We start from the raw sequence: 14468 nt of genomic DNA, 5'->3' as shown, positions 1-14468 counted from the left end.
GCCCGGCAGAGATTTGTATCAAAAGTATCATTTGAGTGTCTGAACCCAAGGCAAGAAATAGATAAAAGAAAGGCATGCTGCTTCTGTAATGAAAGACTGGAACAGCATGGGCTTAGGCACCTTTGGAGTTTACCTGCAGAGTCATGAAGATGCTCCCATGAGAAAACGCCCAGAGGCAGGATTCACTGAGCCATTTCCACAGGAATACAGACATGGGGTGGACAGAAAGCACAGCCCCCCCTACTAAAAATTTCAGATGCTTCATCCTCCCAGAGGCAGAGTGCAAGTGACCAGGCACAGCAAGGGAGTGGAGAAGCAGGACAGCAACATTCGCAGACCTCTTCAGAGAGAGTCAAAACTTTACCACCACCCCCCTGAGCATCTTTTAAAATCTAGGTTCAACCAGGACACGCTCTGCTAATCACAGAGATGCTAAGCTCACACGGGACACTCTTCCCACCCTAAAACACTCTACATGAATCTTAGAACAGGCTTTACATATTTATATTTTCCAGCACTGAGCAATGTTTGCCCTACATCTCTTCTGCTGTGAACAGACGCCATGTCCTCACTCTACCTATCCCACAGTGTGAATGGTTTTCTGAAGCAGATGCTGCTGCCCCAGTAGCACAAGGCCTTTAACTACCAGGTAGCTCAGCAGGGCTCGAGCCAGCCTCCTCTCCTCTGTCCCCAAGTCACTAAGGGCAGCTTCCACACTGACTGTCTTCCCAAGAGCGAGCATGGCCATCTAACTGCTTGTGCAGAAAGTTCAAAGCTTCAGCATAAACTTAGAAGGATCTTTTCCTGATGAATTAGCTTCTCAGCAAAATCCTCACATCACAACAGGGAGCTGGGAGTATTTGCTGCCCAATGCTGAAAATGAAGCAATGAAGCAATTCTTCCAACAGTGTGAGGAATGCAAGTCCAACTCCTGAACCTTCCTGCTCTCCAAGCCCCCTAGCTTTGTGAAATTGACAGAAAGCTCAACTCTCTGGAAATGCTGACAATACTTTAAAACTCTTTTTCCATTTTTCACACATGTAAGAAGCTTAGTGAGAAAAAATTTGGGGTAAACAAAATTCATTCTACAGGATCAAAAAATGACAAATGAGAATTGGTTAAGCATTGTTTTATGTTATCTTCCTTGCTTTTTTCACATCATACATGGAAAAACCCCTTAAATTTAAAAATATAGGGACTTCAAACAAGTAAAACAACACTTAAGAAAAATCCTCTTATCCCATTTGTCTTTAGTAATTTAAGAGGGTACTTTCTAGACCCATAGTATAGTAGTTCTCTTTTTTAGAGGTATGCAATTTCAAGGCAATTATTTTGGATTTCTTCAAGTTACTGAAAATGTTTGTTTTTCACTACTTCAGTTTGTATCTTAAAGATTTCCTCCTGCCTATGACCAGTAGAAGCACAAAGGGTCACACACTTTCATTACTATCCAGTTAACTAAGTTAGTTCTTATTATTTCAATAACTCTCTGAAGAACATTGGGCAGATAAATCTGTAAGATTTTTCCCAGTCTTTTAACAGCCCCCATCTAGAATATATACACACAGCTTTAAAAGAACATTGATTACAGTACCTGCCAAATGCTAAAGTAAGTTTTGTTTGCTCTTAACGGAGTAAGAAAAATCTGTGAAAATAAAGAAGAAACTTTTTTCTGACATTACATGAAAATAGTAAGAATTATGCCTAACAGAACTAGCTACAATGAAAGTAAAGCTGCCTGTTAAAAAACTGACCACTGATTGCAGCTAGTAATTTCAACCTTCATCAGTTGCTTTCTTGAGTGACTCATCAAATCAGTGTTACCTAAAAAGTCAATACTGAGAAAGAGGGTAAACCAATAAATACTCCTTTCAGTCACACAATTGCTACCACTCTTGAGAACACAGTCAAGCGTTTTATTGTTTATACTCATTTTCATTTACACATAAGAGGAACAATCAATGCAGTTCTATCACAGCAGGTGGACCATATCCTGAAACTCTGCTGAATACGCATAGATCTGTCTTAAGGTCCAATCAGGAGGGGGAAAAAAAAAAAAAAAAAAAAAAAAAAAAGAGAAGAAGAAAAAACTAAAAAAAAAAAAACCATAGGGGGAAATAGGAAGGCAAGAAATTTCACTAACATCAGTTAACTCATGATTCATGGGTATTTATTTTGCAGGTAAAATAGCTCTTCTGAACGAGCAAACTGCTTCACTTCTTTACAAAATACACTAAATAACGTTAAGTACTTAGAGAATTCTAAATTTCGCAGTGGTTCATGCGGTAAGGGTGTGCAACCGACACAAAATGGAAAACATAGTTACAGCATCAAACTGCTACTTCTATTCCCAGCTGGTTTATGGAAAAGGTCATTGGACTTCTTGATTTCTGCTCTTAAGGAGTAAAAGCAAGAAGTATTTCCTTTCTAAAGGCAACTATGAGGACAGACTACAGATATGCAGTGCAGTTAAACAGGTCTACAACTCTTGTTTCTAGAGCATTTGCATTTACTATTGTTTTGAAATACAAATATAAAACTTTTGCACACTGTCACTTCTCACACATGTTCAGCTGAAGGAGTCATTTACAGAATTTACTGACACTCCTAATTCAAATGTGATTTTTTTTCTCCTCTTGGCCTCGTGGGTGAAGAGAGCAACTGTTTCCACTGAAAGAAAGAAATTACAGGTGTGCAGAAGTACAACTATACTACCAACACAGACAGAGACAACTGTGCTCTTGTGCACACCCCTAGAACCGGTCGGAGAACAAATTAAGAAGTTAAGCCTGCAAAATAAATGGAGTTTACTCTCAAACTTTTTTTCCTTCATTCCAGATGAATTATAGACCTTGATTCGAGGCTGCCCTCTTTTTTTTTTTTTTTTTTTTTTTTTTTTTTGCAACTGATCTGCGTGCCTATTGGAACAGCATCTCTGCCAGAGTCATTACACTGAAATGCAGAGCTGAGCAGTTTGGTGGCAGAATGTATTGACGTTTTTGCAGCATCATGAGTCTGGCAACTGGGCTTGGGGAAGTTTCAAGCAGTGGGTCTTTACAATAGCAACTTGATTCTGCAGACAAAAAGCAAAAGATTGGCAGAATTATTAAAGTATCACAATAAAGGCATGTACGCATCCTGCAGAACGTGGCGCTGAGTTTAGTGATGAGCTTGCAGACACTGCTGTCAAGAGGCGCGGAAAGGCAAAGCCCTACCGCGTGTGAAGAGACACATCGAGGTGTCGAGCCTCCCACGGTGGCTAAGGGGCAGCTTTCCCCTCGGGATGCCTGCTCGCAGCCGGCTCCGCTCCCGCAGGAGCAGCCAGAGCCGAGAGGAAGGCAGAAGGAAGTAGGGCTGCACTTTGTCAGCAGCCTTCCTCTGGGGCATATCCTACCTCCCTTCCTCGCCAAAAAAAAACAACCAAAAACCACAAGAAAACCAACAACAACAAAAAAAAAACCAACAAAACAAACCACCAACAAAAAAACCATCACGCCGCTGGTTCTGGGGCTGCACCGACTCTCTTCCAAAGGGGCTGCACGTCCAGCGGCGGCCGCAGCTGCCGGCGGGGCCCGGGAGGCGGCACCGGGGACGCCGCGGGCGGGGACCGGCCCGGCCCGGCCCCGCGCTCTCCGGGGAGCTCGGCTGCGGGCTCGGAAAGCAGGTGCCGTTTAGCGCTAATTGGCCGAAACACGGCATTAGCATACGAAATGGCGGCAGATTGGTTTAATAGGTGGAATAAAAAGCAGATTGCCGTGAGTCACTCCCTGCGATCGGGGTGGGGGGGAAGTGGGGCACACACAACGCGTGCACACACAGATTGTGAAATGTCAGGAGCGCGCAGCATCCCCAGTGCTCGCCACCACTTGTGAGGGTCTGAACTCAAGCTCTTTGCGGGGTCGAACCCACCACCCCCCCCCGCCCCATTTCCACCCCCCCGCCGCGCCCCGAGCACCGCGGCTCCCCGGGCGGGGCGGCGGCGCGGACCTACCTGTGGCGCCGGGCGCGGGCGTGCATGGGGGCTGCCCCGGGGAACACATCGCATTCAACATTTCAGCCTGTGCATCGGAAACGTATGAGTTTGTGGAAAGCTTGTTTGAAGTCTTCATTTGACATAGTATAGATGACGGGGTTGATGAGGGAGTTGAGATATCCAAGCCACGTGAAAAAGTCAAAGATGGCCATGTGGAACCAGCAAGCGTCCTTGCAAATAGGCATCACCAAGCTGATGATGAAAAAGGGCAGCCAACACACGATAAAGGCTCCTAAAATAATCCCTAAAGTCTTTGTAGCTTTCCGCTCTCTAGCGGCCGTCAGCTTCTTTTTCTCCAGCAGGGCGTCCGAGACCTTCACCTTCACCTGGTTCATGTACACGGGGGAGCCCGTCTCGCTGGAGCCCTCGGGAGCCTTGGAGTTTATGGACGTGACGGAAGAGGTCGACCCCGGGGAGTCTGTAATTAACTGTGCCCGCGTTAGTCTTTTACCTGCTTTCTTTGGCGTCTGCTTCAAAATCCGCGACCTGGCTTCCACGTAGATCCTCCCGTAGAGGGCTATCAGCAGCAGGGTGGGGAAGTAGAAGGCTCCTACTGTGGAGTACACGGTGTACAGGACGTGGTCCGTGTTCACCACACAGTTAGATACTTCCTCGGCCTTCGCCTGCCGCCAAAACAAAGGAGGCATGGAGATGCAGATGGAGAAGATCCATACCAGCGCGATCATGCCCGCTGCCCGCTTGGGAGTCCGTTTCGTGGAGTACTCGACGGCGTCGGTGATCGCCCAGTAGCGGTCCAGGGCGATGACACAGAGGTGCAGGATGGACGCTGTACAACAGGTGATGTCCGAGGACAGCCAGATATCGCAGACGATCTGACCCAGCGTCCACTTGCCGGTCACAGTGTACATGGTGCTGATGGGCATGACAAGGATGGAGACGAGGAGGTCGGTGACGGCCAACGAGGCGATCAGATAGTTGGCCGGCGTGTGGAGTTTCCTCGTCTGGTAGACCGTGGCGATGACAAAGGCGTTGGAAAGCACCGTGGCCAGGGTGACCAGCGCCAAGACGACGGCGAGCACGATCTTCCCGGAGAGAGGGGTGGCATCCTGGTAAACCACTTCCTCGGCGCTACAGTTTCGGTAAGAGTCGTTGGCGGAGCCCAGCTGCGCCCGGCAGGGGCCGGCCGGCTCCATCCCTCCGCGGCCGCCGCCCCCGCAGACGGCGGGGCTCGGCGCGGCGCGGCACGGCACGGCGGGGCCGCTACCCCGGCAGGGCCGCTACCCCGGCAGGACCCCGTCGGCGCCGGGGGAGGGCTGCAGCATCGCCGCGCCGGCACCACCTCCCGCCCGCCTGCCCGCCCTTCCGGGAGCTCCGAGCGGGCTCCGCGGAGCCTCACTCCCTACGGGCGAGGGAACAGGGCGAACCGGGAGCCGGGCGCGCCCGCTCGCCCCGGCAGCTCATCGCCCCGCCGCCTGCCCGCGGAGCGCGGCGAGCCCCGGACATGGGGCCCCCGCCCCGGCCGCCCCTAAGCGCAGCCCCGCCGCCCGCGGCTCCACGGCGTGTCTCGACGGGCGCGGTGGCAGCGCCGCATGCCCGCGGGCGGCGGCCTGGCCCCCCGGGCTGCGGGCGCGACGGCGGGGGCTGCGGAGCCGCCCCGCCGGGCCGTGCCTTCACACGCAGCCCGCCGCAGCAAGTTTGCAGCCGCCGCCGCGGGTGCGGGTGGAGCAGGAGGAGGAAGAGGAGGGTCCGCGGGAGGCAGGGGGGGAGACCTCCTCCCATTGCGCCCCGCCGCGGGCCATGCTGTCGAGGCCCGGCCTCCGCCCAGCACCGGCAGCCGCGGGCAGGGGCCGGTGTGAGCGAGCGGCGAGCAGCCGCCGCCCCTTATATAGTGGGCGGCGGGGCTCCGCCGGCACCGAGCAACCGGTGCCGCTCTCGGGCGGACTGCCCGCCCGCCTGCCCGCGGAGGAGGAGCCGCCGCCGCCGCCTCCCTTGGCCCTCCCTCCCGCACCCACGAGCCGCCCGACGGGGGGGGAGTTCGGCCCGCTCCGGCCCCGCGCACCGCCCCACCGCCGGCCCCTCGCCCCTGCGTCTGGAGGAGCCCGAGCTCGTCCCCCGCCCAGGCGGGGAGCAGCCCCTCCCCTGCCGGCCCGACGAGGGATGCCACGGCACGGGCGGATGCGGGTGTTCCTCGGTCGTGCCGCTGTGTCCACCGTATCTGGCACCGTGTCGGCCACGCCGTGGGGTTGGGCGATGCCACGCTCCCCAGGGAGCGCGGCGGGGCCGGAGTGTACTGCCCGCCGTGCCTCGGCGGCGTTACAATTGCCGCTCGGTGCCGGAGCTGGGCGTGCGGAAGGGCCAGGGCGACCAAGCCTGTGCGGGACAGGGCGCAGCTGGAGCGGACAGGCACCTCGGGACCGCCCGCCCTGACCGCCGGGCGAGGGGCTGCGCAGCGCGGCCAGCCCCGCTGCGGTAGAGGTGCGCGGCACACCGCATCACGTCGCCTGCTTTACACTTCTAGTAATCCCGTGTCTTCTGGGCTCGGGCTTTCTTACCCTATTTCCCCCCTTCCTTTTATATTTTTTCCTTTATTTTTCTGGTGTGCTTGGAGGGGCGCGCCCGCGTCTGAGCAGCCCTGATGTGCCCCACAGGCTCCTCCAGCGCTCGGCAGGCGGGGACAGGAGCAGCGGGAGCACACGTTTGTCCAGGTCCCGCAGCTCCTGCCAGCGTTTGTTCTCAGCAGCCGCAGGAAAGTTTTGCACACAAAGGGAGCGCGAGCTTGCTTTTTGCTGGGTCAGGATTATTCCAAGCTCGGTGAAATGTCTGTGCTCCAGCTCGATTAAATCTCCGGAAGATATCACGCCGAATTCAGTTAAGAGGAGACAAGGGTTTTAAGTAAGTCTGGGAGCATGTTTGTGCCCATCTCCACGTGCTGCTACATGCTTAAATCCCCTGTAAACTCTCAGCACTTCCCTCTTGGACATCTCCTCCTGGCTGTTTTCCTCTGTGATGGGAAAGCAAACAGTTTCCCTGCGGCCCCGTCCTTTCTGGGCTATGCTCAGCACCACACAGGGACAGGCACTGCAGCGTTCTGCCTGGGACATCGAGCTCATGGACAGGGTGAGAAACCACTGAGCCCCGTTGGTCACCTTTGAGCAAGAGGGACTGGCTCACCTGAGAGGATGCAGATCAAGGAAGCACCACAAGAGGAGGCTGGAGAGGATCCATTGTGGCCCAGAGGGGCTAGGAAACTCTAGGAAGAGAAGCACTGAACTGAAGAAGAGCCAGGGCTGCACAGCAGTGTGGAAAAGTCAGAGTCCTGCAGGGACAGCCCCTTCCTCCCCGCTTCGGCACAGGGCAACGTGCCGTGATCCTGAGATGTGCTAAGACCCACAGGTCTCCTGAGATTTAAAAAAAAAAAAAAAAAAAAAAAAAAAACACACAACAAAACAGTGGTGGTGCTTGAGATTTTGTAAAATCTGTTCCAGATCTTTAGTTATACTCTCAAGAAGTGAGGTGGGGGAAGATCGCCTTCGATTAAAGAAAGTGTGGCAGTCAAGGTTTGTCTACATTCACTGAATTGACAGGAAGATATAATGAGCCTTTCTGTTTTCCCAAAAGGACATGGGGATAGGGTTTGGTCTGTTTCCACGTTTTTATTTTGTGGTGCCTCCTTGCGTTCAAGCAGGCACCACCTCCTTTTCGTGCCTGGTAGTTGGTTGGAGCCTCCAGACTTCACTGCATTAAAAATAATAACACAAAGCTGTCTGCATTCTTCTTCTGATCTCTTTGATAGGCAGAGATTTTGTAATCCTGGCTTCTAATACCGTGTGATATTGCTTTCACTTCTGCTCAGCATTTCTGGCTTAATTTAGTTGTGCTTAAGTTGGCAACTGCCCTCAAGCCTCTGTAGCTCAACATTCTTCCCAAACACGGTTACGTATCTGAGAGGAATTTAAATTTAAAACGCCAATAATAACAAGAGGAAAACCTCGTCCTTCATTCAGTTTTGGAACAGCTTGCCTCTTGTGCAAAGGCCCTTCTGATAAAATTATAGAGCCTCCAAAGGCAATGTTCTAGCCCTTGCCACTGCCATTAGCCATGGAGTGTAGTGTAGACAAGTATTATGTGGATGGATAATGAGTTCTGGCCACCCTACTAATGTCACTGTTTATCCTCATTCTAAAATATTTGTGTTCTGTGCACAGCTTTTGCTGTTGCCCTCTCCATTAATTCTGGGTCATTATTCATCAGTAATCATTGTTCATTGCTTCCCTCTTTGTCTTGCCAAGAAGATGGTTTTTTTTCCTCCTTCAGTTTTTTTCTTCCATTGTGCTTGCTGGTTTCTCACTCATTTCCGTAGCACTTCTGCGAGTGGTCAGCAAAATGTTCACCCAGCATGTGACAGGTCTAGCTGTGGTGATCTCAGCTCACCTGACTTCCTATAAGGACCACCTGGTCTTCTTTGCAGGCCCAGTAAACATTCCCCATGCTTCTCTCTGAGGCTTCAGACTTGGGTTACCAACAGCAGCAGGAAGAAAGTAAAGCCTAACAGTGGTCCATGTCATGGTGCTGCACGTCACTGCTGGAGGGGCATGCAGAAAACATGTTCCCACTCAGGCACTGGAACTGCTGCTTGCTTTAGGCTGTGCATGCTGGTTTCAAAGATTTGTGTCACAACAAGGGGTCCTCAGGTTTTAAAAGGCTGCTCTTCCTCTCTTTCTCTTCTCTGCCAGGCTGCATGTGGTCCCCTGTCACAACTGGACTCCCAAGGGCCAAGGCTCTACCTTGATCATCAATAAGCACTGGAATCTTGGAGTGCCGGTCAGACACATATTGTGAATCATATGTATTATCACATGAACGATCATATCTCTCTGCTGTTGCCTGGAAGCTGGCATTTCATTGTTTATTTTCTCCTCTCCTAACTGGATCTGAAAAGATGCTTATGAGAAGAGATCTTATTTCCTGAAGCTTTTGGCTTCTGTGCAGAGGCAGGCATAAAATTAATTTCTTTCTGCTGGCATAAGGTTGTTAATACTTCCTATATCCAGATTTTCATGCACTAAAAAACCCAAATATAGAAACTGCAATGAAAACTGAGCCTATTATTGGTTTATTGCTTTACAGACTGCCCATGTATGGCGTAAATATCTTACAAATAAATTAGAAAGAGAAGACAGACCCAAAAGACAGAAACAAACCTAAGTACAGAAAGGACAAGTCCTCATTGTACACTCAGATCTGTCCTGGCCACAGATAATGTGTGGGTTTTGGCTTTTGCATCTTTTATGTATATTTGAACACGGAGCTCAGTGCACAATATAAACTTCACCTCTGCTCTTGACTCAGCTGGTAAGTTGTGTGTAATGGCATCTGTAGCCTCCTGCACTGTGATGAGATTCATGCTCATATTTTAAATAATGAAATTCTGAGTCCTTCTGTTAGCAAAGACAACCTTCGCTATGTAAATCAACACAGTGGTATTTTGTTGAGTTTGCCAACAGGCAAATAACACTAAAGTCTGTGTGGAGTTTCTCAATGTTAACTTTGAAACGCAGCTAAGGCCATTTAAATGCCATCACTTTTAAGTCACTAGTCAAAATAAAATCACCCAGCTTGAATTACTGAAATTTAATTATAAGGAGCAGCCGGGCCTAGTTTTGATTTTTACTCTAAGGACCCAGACAAAAAAACAAGCTCAATGGCCTCAGAAGGCACACGCTGAGTTTCTCGACCCATACTGTTCAGGCACAGTTGCTGAAAAATGCACTCAGATGATCTCCAAAGATCATTCAGACGTCAAGCAAAATCAACCCCTCCCTTACAGTGTTTTCAGCAGTTGACCTCCATTCATTGCACTGATCCTCACACATTTCAGTTCATGGAGGTGGAAGTTGAGGTTGGTGTCTGTTCCTCATTCATCTACAAGGAATTTGATTTTTAATGATGTTCCTGTATATACTCCACAGGAAACCACTTCAATCCTGCCCCGTCTCCTCTCCTTGCACACTGGCCGTAATTCTCCTGCTTTGTTACAAATCAGAAGAATTGACTGCTTGTGTGAAAAGGGCTGTGGTTTCTGTCTGAGGCTGCTGGAGCCTCTAATTCACACTAAAATCAGTGCAAATGCCTGTTTTGGTGCCAGAGGATCTGGCTCAGTGATCAGCCCTCCAGGTCAAGCTGTCTCCAATTATATACCTGAAGGGATTTTAACCTACCTGTTATAATATAGGTGGATTATAACCTGCTATAAAATGCATGCATATCCATTGGGGAATGATCTGTGGAAAAAAGCTGTGACAGTATGACATAAAGGTACAGCTGTCTAGAAATAAAAGTCAGTGGCATAACCTTTAGCACCTGTTCAGCATTAAGGGATTTAGGCTTTGTAGAGATTCAGATGAAAAAAGGTCTCATTTTCTCATCTGCTCAGATCTGGCAGAAAATAAATTCTCTACTTTCAAATATGGACTTATATCAGTTTTAAAGCATTGTCCCACTTCAGTATGTTCCAGTCTTTCTGTCTGATTTAGTGAATAGAATCTCTAAAGGTCTCCCTTCAGGATCCAGAGTTGATTTCAAAGGGGACCCAAATATCAAGTTTTCATAAAGGAAACACTGAATTTTGTGTTTTAAAAAATAAAGTCTACACATGTTTTAAAGCAACAAGCTACTAATGCATAAACCTTGATGGAAACATGTGCAATTCAGTGAATCACTGCAAAGAAGTAAAACTGCTGAAAATTAAGAATCAAATCCTTTCCTTGTGAAAATATCATCTCAGCATTGATTTAAGGGGAGCTACAAAGATTCCTTCCTATTAGAGATCTGCTTCTTCTGCATGGATAATTAATATTTATCTAGGAAAGAAGGTAACATATGCTAAGCCCACTGCCACTATTTATAAGCGTGCTCAAGTCTTTGTTCCCGGAGGTAATCAGAAGCTAGGAGCTTTTGCTGGCATGCAGATTTGGGCTGCTAATTTAATAAAATGCATCATCCATTAATTTGAGTCCTTTTAAGATGTTTGCTAGTTGACAGTTTCTTTTGCACTATGAGACTTAATTGCAAAATTCAGTTGTCTGTTCTGCTTAGCAAGAGGCTTAGGGAGAGATGCTGCTTACAACCTGCTGAAGTTCAGGAACAGAAGCAGTTTTGAAGGCCACAAAGGTCTTGCAGGCCTACTTTCATCAGCAGATTAGTGTAGCAAGACTAAAGCAGTAGTGAATGATCATAGTATCATCGAAGTATCAGAGCTTTGCAAGGTCAAGAGGCCCTTTGAGAGATTCAGGGTATGTACAGTTATTCTCAGCAGCACTTTGCAAGGTAGAGCACAGTGGAAGATCTCATTCTGGTCACAAGGGATAATTTCTGTAAACCAATTAAGTCCAACATAATCTGATCTTGGAGAGAGGCTGTTATGAAACTGATGGTTTACTTGTTGCAAAGTGTGAAATCCATGTGTGAATCTACTAAAAAATAATTTGAGTCAGCAAAGGCCATCAGTATCCACCAGTGCTTTATGGGTAGCTCTTTAGGGAAGAAAACAAAGGCTCAGAAGAGGTAGGCAAATAAAACTGTGTCACTTGAGGCTTCTTCCAAACACAAGTTATTCATTCATCCTACTGCTTGGAAGCAGAATATGTCTCATCTGGCTTTTCTTAAAGTAACCAAGCAGAACTACAGAGCCAGATCAGCAGCCTGGATTGCATTGTCCCAGTTGTAAATAGTTTCATATTTTTTTTTCTTATTTCCAAGTCTTTTCTTTTTCCAAAGATTGTTTAACTAACCATCCTAATAGAAGCTGTGAAAGGGCATGTCTTTATGTCTCATGTTTAAGGTTGTTTATTGGGGAAGGGAATACTTAACTGCAAAAGATAGATGGGGTCTTTATCGTATTTAGAAGGGTATGTCTTAATTCTCATTAGAGGAAGAAGTCAGTCTTAAAGGATTCAGATCTCACTCAGGTAGAACATGCCCATAAAGAGGTTTTGAGGTGATCTGAAAAATACCTTAGCTTCTAGATGTAGCCTTTAAAATGTTAGTGGATTTTTAAAATGTTGAGATATGGACTTTTTCTTATTTGCCAGATGGTCATGTCTGTGTTTGTGGAAGCAGAAACAGATAATTTTCTTTCGTAGCTTTTAAATTCCAGTTGTGAATTTCATGGGTTTCTCTTTCTTTCCTTAGGCAAATCCTGCTATGTCCCTTTCCCAGTTCTTACTGTTCCCCAGAGTTCCATCTCTACTCTAGGAGCTCTTCAAAGGTACACTGGGTGCACAGTTCACCTCTTTAAGAGCAAACCAAGGCTTCCAAACCTAAGCAATCTGCTTCTTACCAACTACTGTAAATATATGCATCTATATTAAAAAATAAAAAACAACTAAAAAGCAATCTGCAGCTCACTCTGCGTTTTCCTTGGTTTTTTTATTACTCTCAAAGATTCCTGGACTTGACCCAGATCTGTCCCCACATTCCCATTAAAGTTAATGATTTTTCGTCCTAGTGATGAACTTTCTCCCCCTCATTTCAAAACTGCTTTACTGCCTTCTCAATATCTTGCTCCTGCAGCTTGGCACACATCTGCATGGGAGCCTGATCTTCTGTTCCCTCACTCTGCTCCCACTACTGTCCTTGGGAAGGAGAAGGGAGAATATCCTTGTGTATCCCCTCAAGACTCACAGCCTCTGTCATGTTTAAAACAGAGCCCTAAATCCTAGGTGATTTTTATGCTCCAAAACCATAACCCCCCATCTAAGAGTCTAGAAAATACTCAGGTGAAGTTATCTCATTTGCCCAAGTTGTCTCTGCTAAGAGCAGCTTGAAGCTAGGGAGGTTTAGTTGCTAAAACTGCCATCCTGGTTTCTATAATGTTTCATCTATGTTTTTCTGTTCTTGGAAGTTGCATTATACCTACCTAAGATGCAACCACACAATTTCAGAGCCTGCCATTCTCTCTTCATCCCTTCTTTGTGCATCCTTTCGCTTATCTCCTTCCTCAATTAATACTTCACTAACAAGCAAATTTTCTTTACATGACTTTCAAAGCCTTTGGTAGTTCATCTACTTCTCATCACATATTCAGGTTAATTACTGCCTCCCACTAGCCTCTGATGCTGGCCCCTCCCAGAGTATTATTCAATTTCAGTCAGATATCTTCATGCCCTCCCAGGCTTGAGACAAGTTTCCTGTAGCAGGTACAGATAACCTCATTATAAAGGATAAAAATCCTCCCTTGCTGTGATGCCAACGAAACAGACTTTACAAGACACAGGCTGTTGATTAAACTATGACTGCCACCTATTATTCTTCCTGGTAATATTTTGTTTGCTGATTTTTTCCCACCTGTATGTCTCTGCTAGTTCTAACCTTAGACTGCAATTCCTTCGAGCAGAGACATTGTATTTGCTACTATGAAAACAGCTTTGAGGGTCCTGATTCTACACTTTGAGTGATTTGGAATAAACTCTCTGTCAATAGTAGCTATTAATATCTTCTCTTGTGTTGTTTTTCACCTGTACAGTTCAGAAATCACTGCCAAGGTCTAAGCTGGGCAGGGGAGAGAAAATACAATGAAAGGCTTGTGGATTGAGATAAAGGCAGGGAGAGTTCACTCAAGTAGTTACTGTCATGGGCAAAACAGACTCAACTTGGCAAAATTAGTTTAATTTATTGCTAATCAAATCAGAGTAGGGTAATGAGAAATAAACTCAAATTTAAAAAACCTCCCCACCACCTCTCGCTTCTTCCTGAGCTCAACTTCACTTTTGATTTCTCTACCTCTTCCCTCCAGGCAACTCAGGGGGATGGGGAATGAGGTTGGCGGTCTGTTCATCACACATTGCCTCTGCTGATGCTTCTTCCTCAGGGGAGAACTCACACTCTTCCCCCACTCAGCGTGGCGTCCCTCCAATGGGAGACGGTCCTCTGTGAACTTCTCCAACGTGAATCCTTCCTATGGGATGCAATTTTTAACAAACTGCTCCAGCATGGATCCCTTCTGCAGAGTGCAGTCCTTCATGCACACCCTTCTCCAGCATGGGTCCCTCACAAGGTCACAAGTCCTGCCAGCAAACCTGCTCCAGTGTAGGCTTCTCTCCATGGGTCCACAAGTTCATCCAGGAGCTGGCTCTAGCACAGGCTTCCCACGGGGTCCCAGCCTCCTTCAGCTGCATCCACATGCTCCAGTGTGGGGTCCTCCAGGGGCTGCGGGTGGGTATTTGCTCCAGTGTGGACTTCCGTGGGTTGCAGTCTCTACTCTGGCATTTGGAGCACCTCTGCTCCCTTCACCTTCACTGATGTTACTTAATGTAGGGTTGTTTCACATATTCTCTCATTCTGCTCTTCTGCTACAGTTGCAGATACATAGGGATTTTTTTCTCCCTCCTTGAATAGGTTATCCTGGTGGCACTGCCACCATCAGTGATGGGCTTGGCCTTGGCCAGCAGTGGGTCTGTCTTGGAGCCAGCTGGCA

At 47.9% G+C, this 14468-nt stretch overlaps 1 protein-coding gene across 3 annotated transcripts in view; it reads right to left on the bottom strand.

Moving 5' to 3' along the window:
• Nucleotides 1–5823, bottom strand: part of HTR1B (5-hydroxytryptamine receptor 1B) — a 55576-nt gene extending 49753 nt beyond the window's left edge. For 2 of the 3 annotated variants that reach the window (XM_040057941.2, XM_040057939.2), the window contains exon 1: nt 3992–5823. In XM_040057941.2, coding sequence (XP_039913875.1) covers nt 4054–5187 — 1134 coding nt within the window. In that variant the 5' untranslated portion in view covers nt 5188–5823 and the 3' untranslated portion in view covers nt 3992–4053. Of the gene's footprint in view, nt 1–1883; nt 3074–3991 lie in introns of those variants that run through there. The other variant, XM_040057938.2, reaches the window with a different exon arrangement.
• Nucleotides 5824–14468: the final 8645 nt, after the last annotated feature.

Source organism: Hirundo rustica, chromosome 3 (assembly GCF_015227805.2).
Source record: "Hirundo rustica isolate bHirRus1 chromosome 3, bHirRus1.pri.v3, whole genome shotgun sequence".
Lineage (NCBI taxonomy): Eukaryota > Metazoa > Chordata > Aves > Passeriformes > Hirundinidae > Hirundo > Hirundo rustica.
Note: the sequence above shows the minus strand (reverse complement) of the source record. Positions and strands in the feature narration are given on the sequence as shown.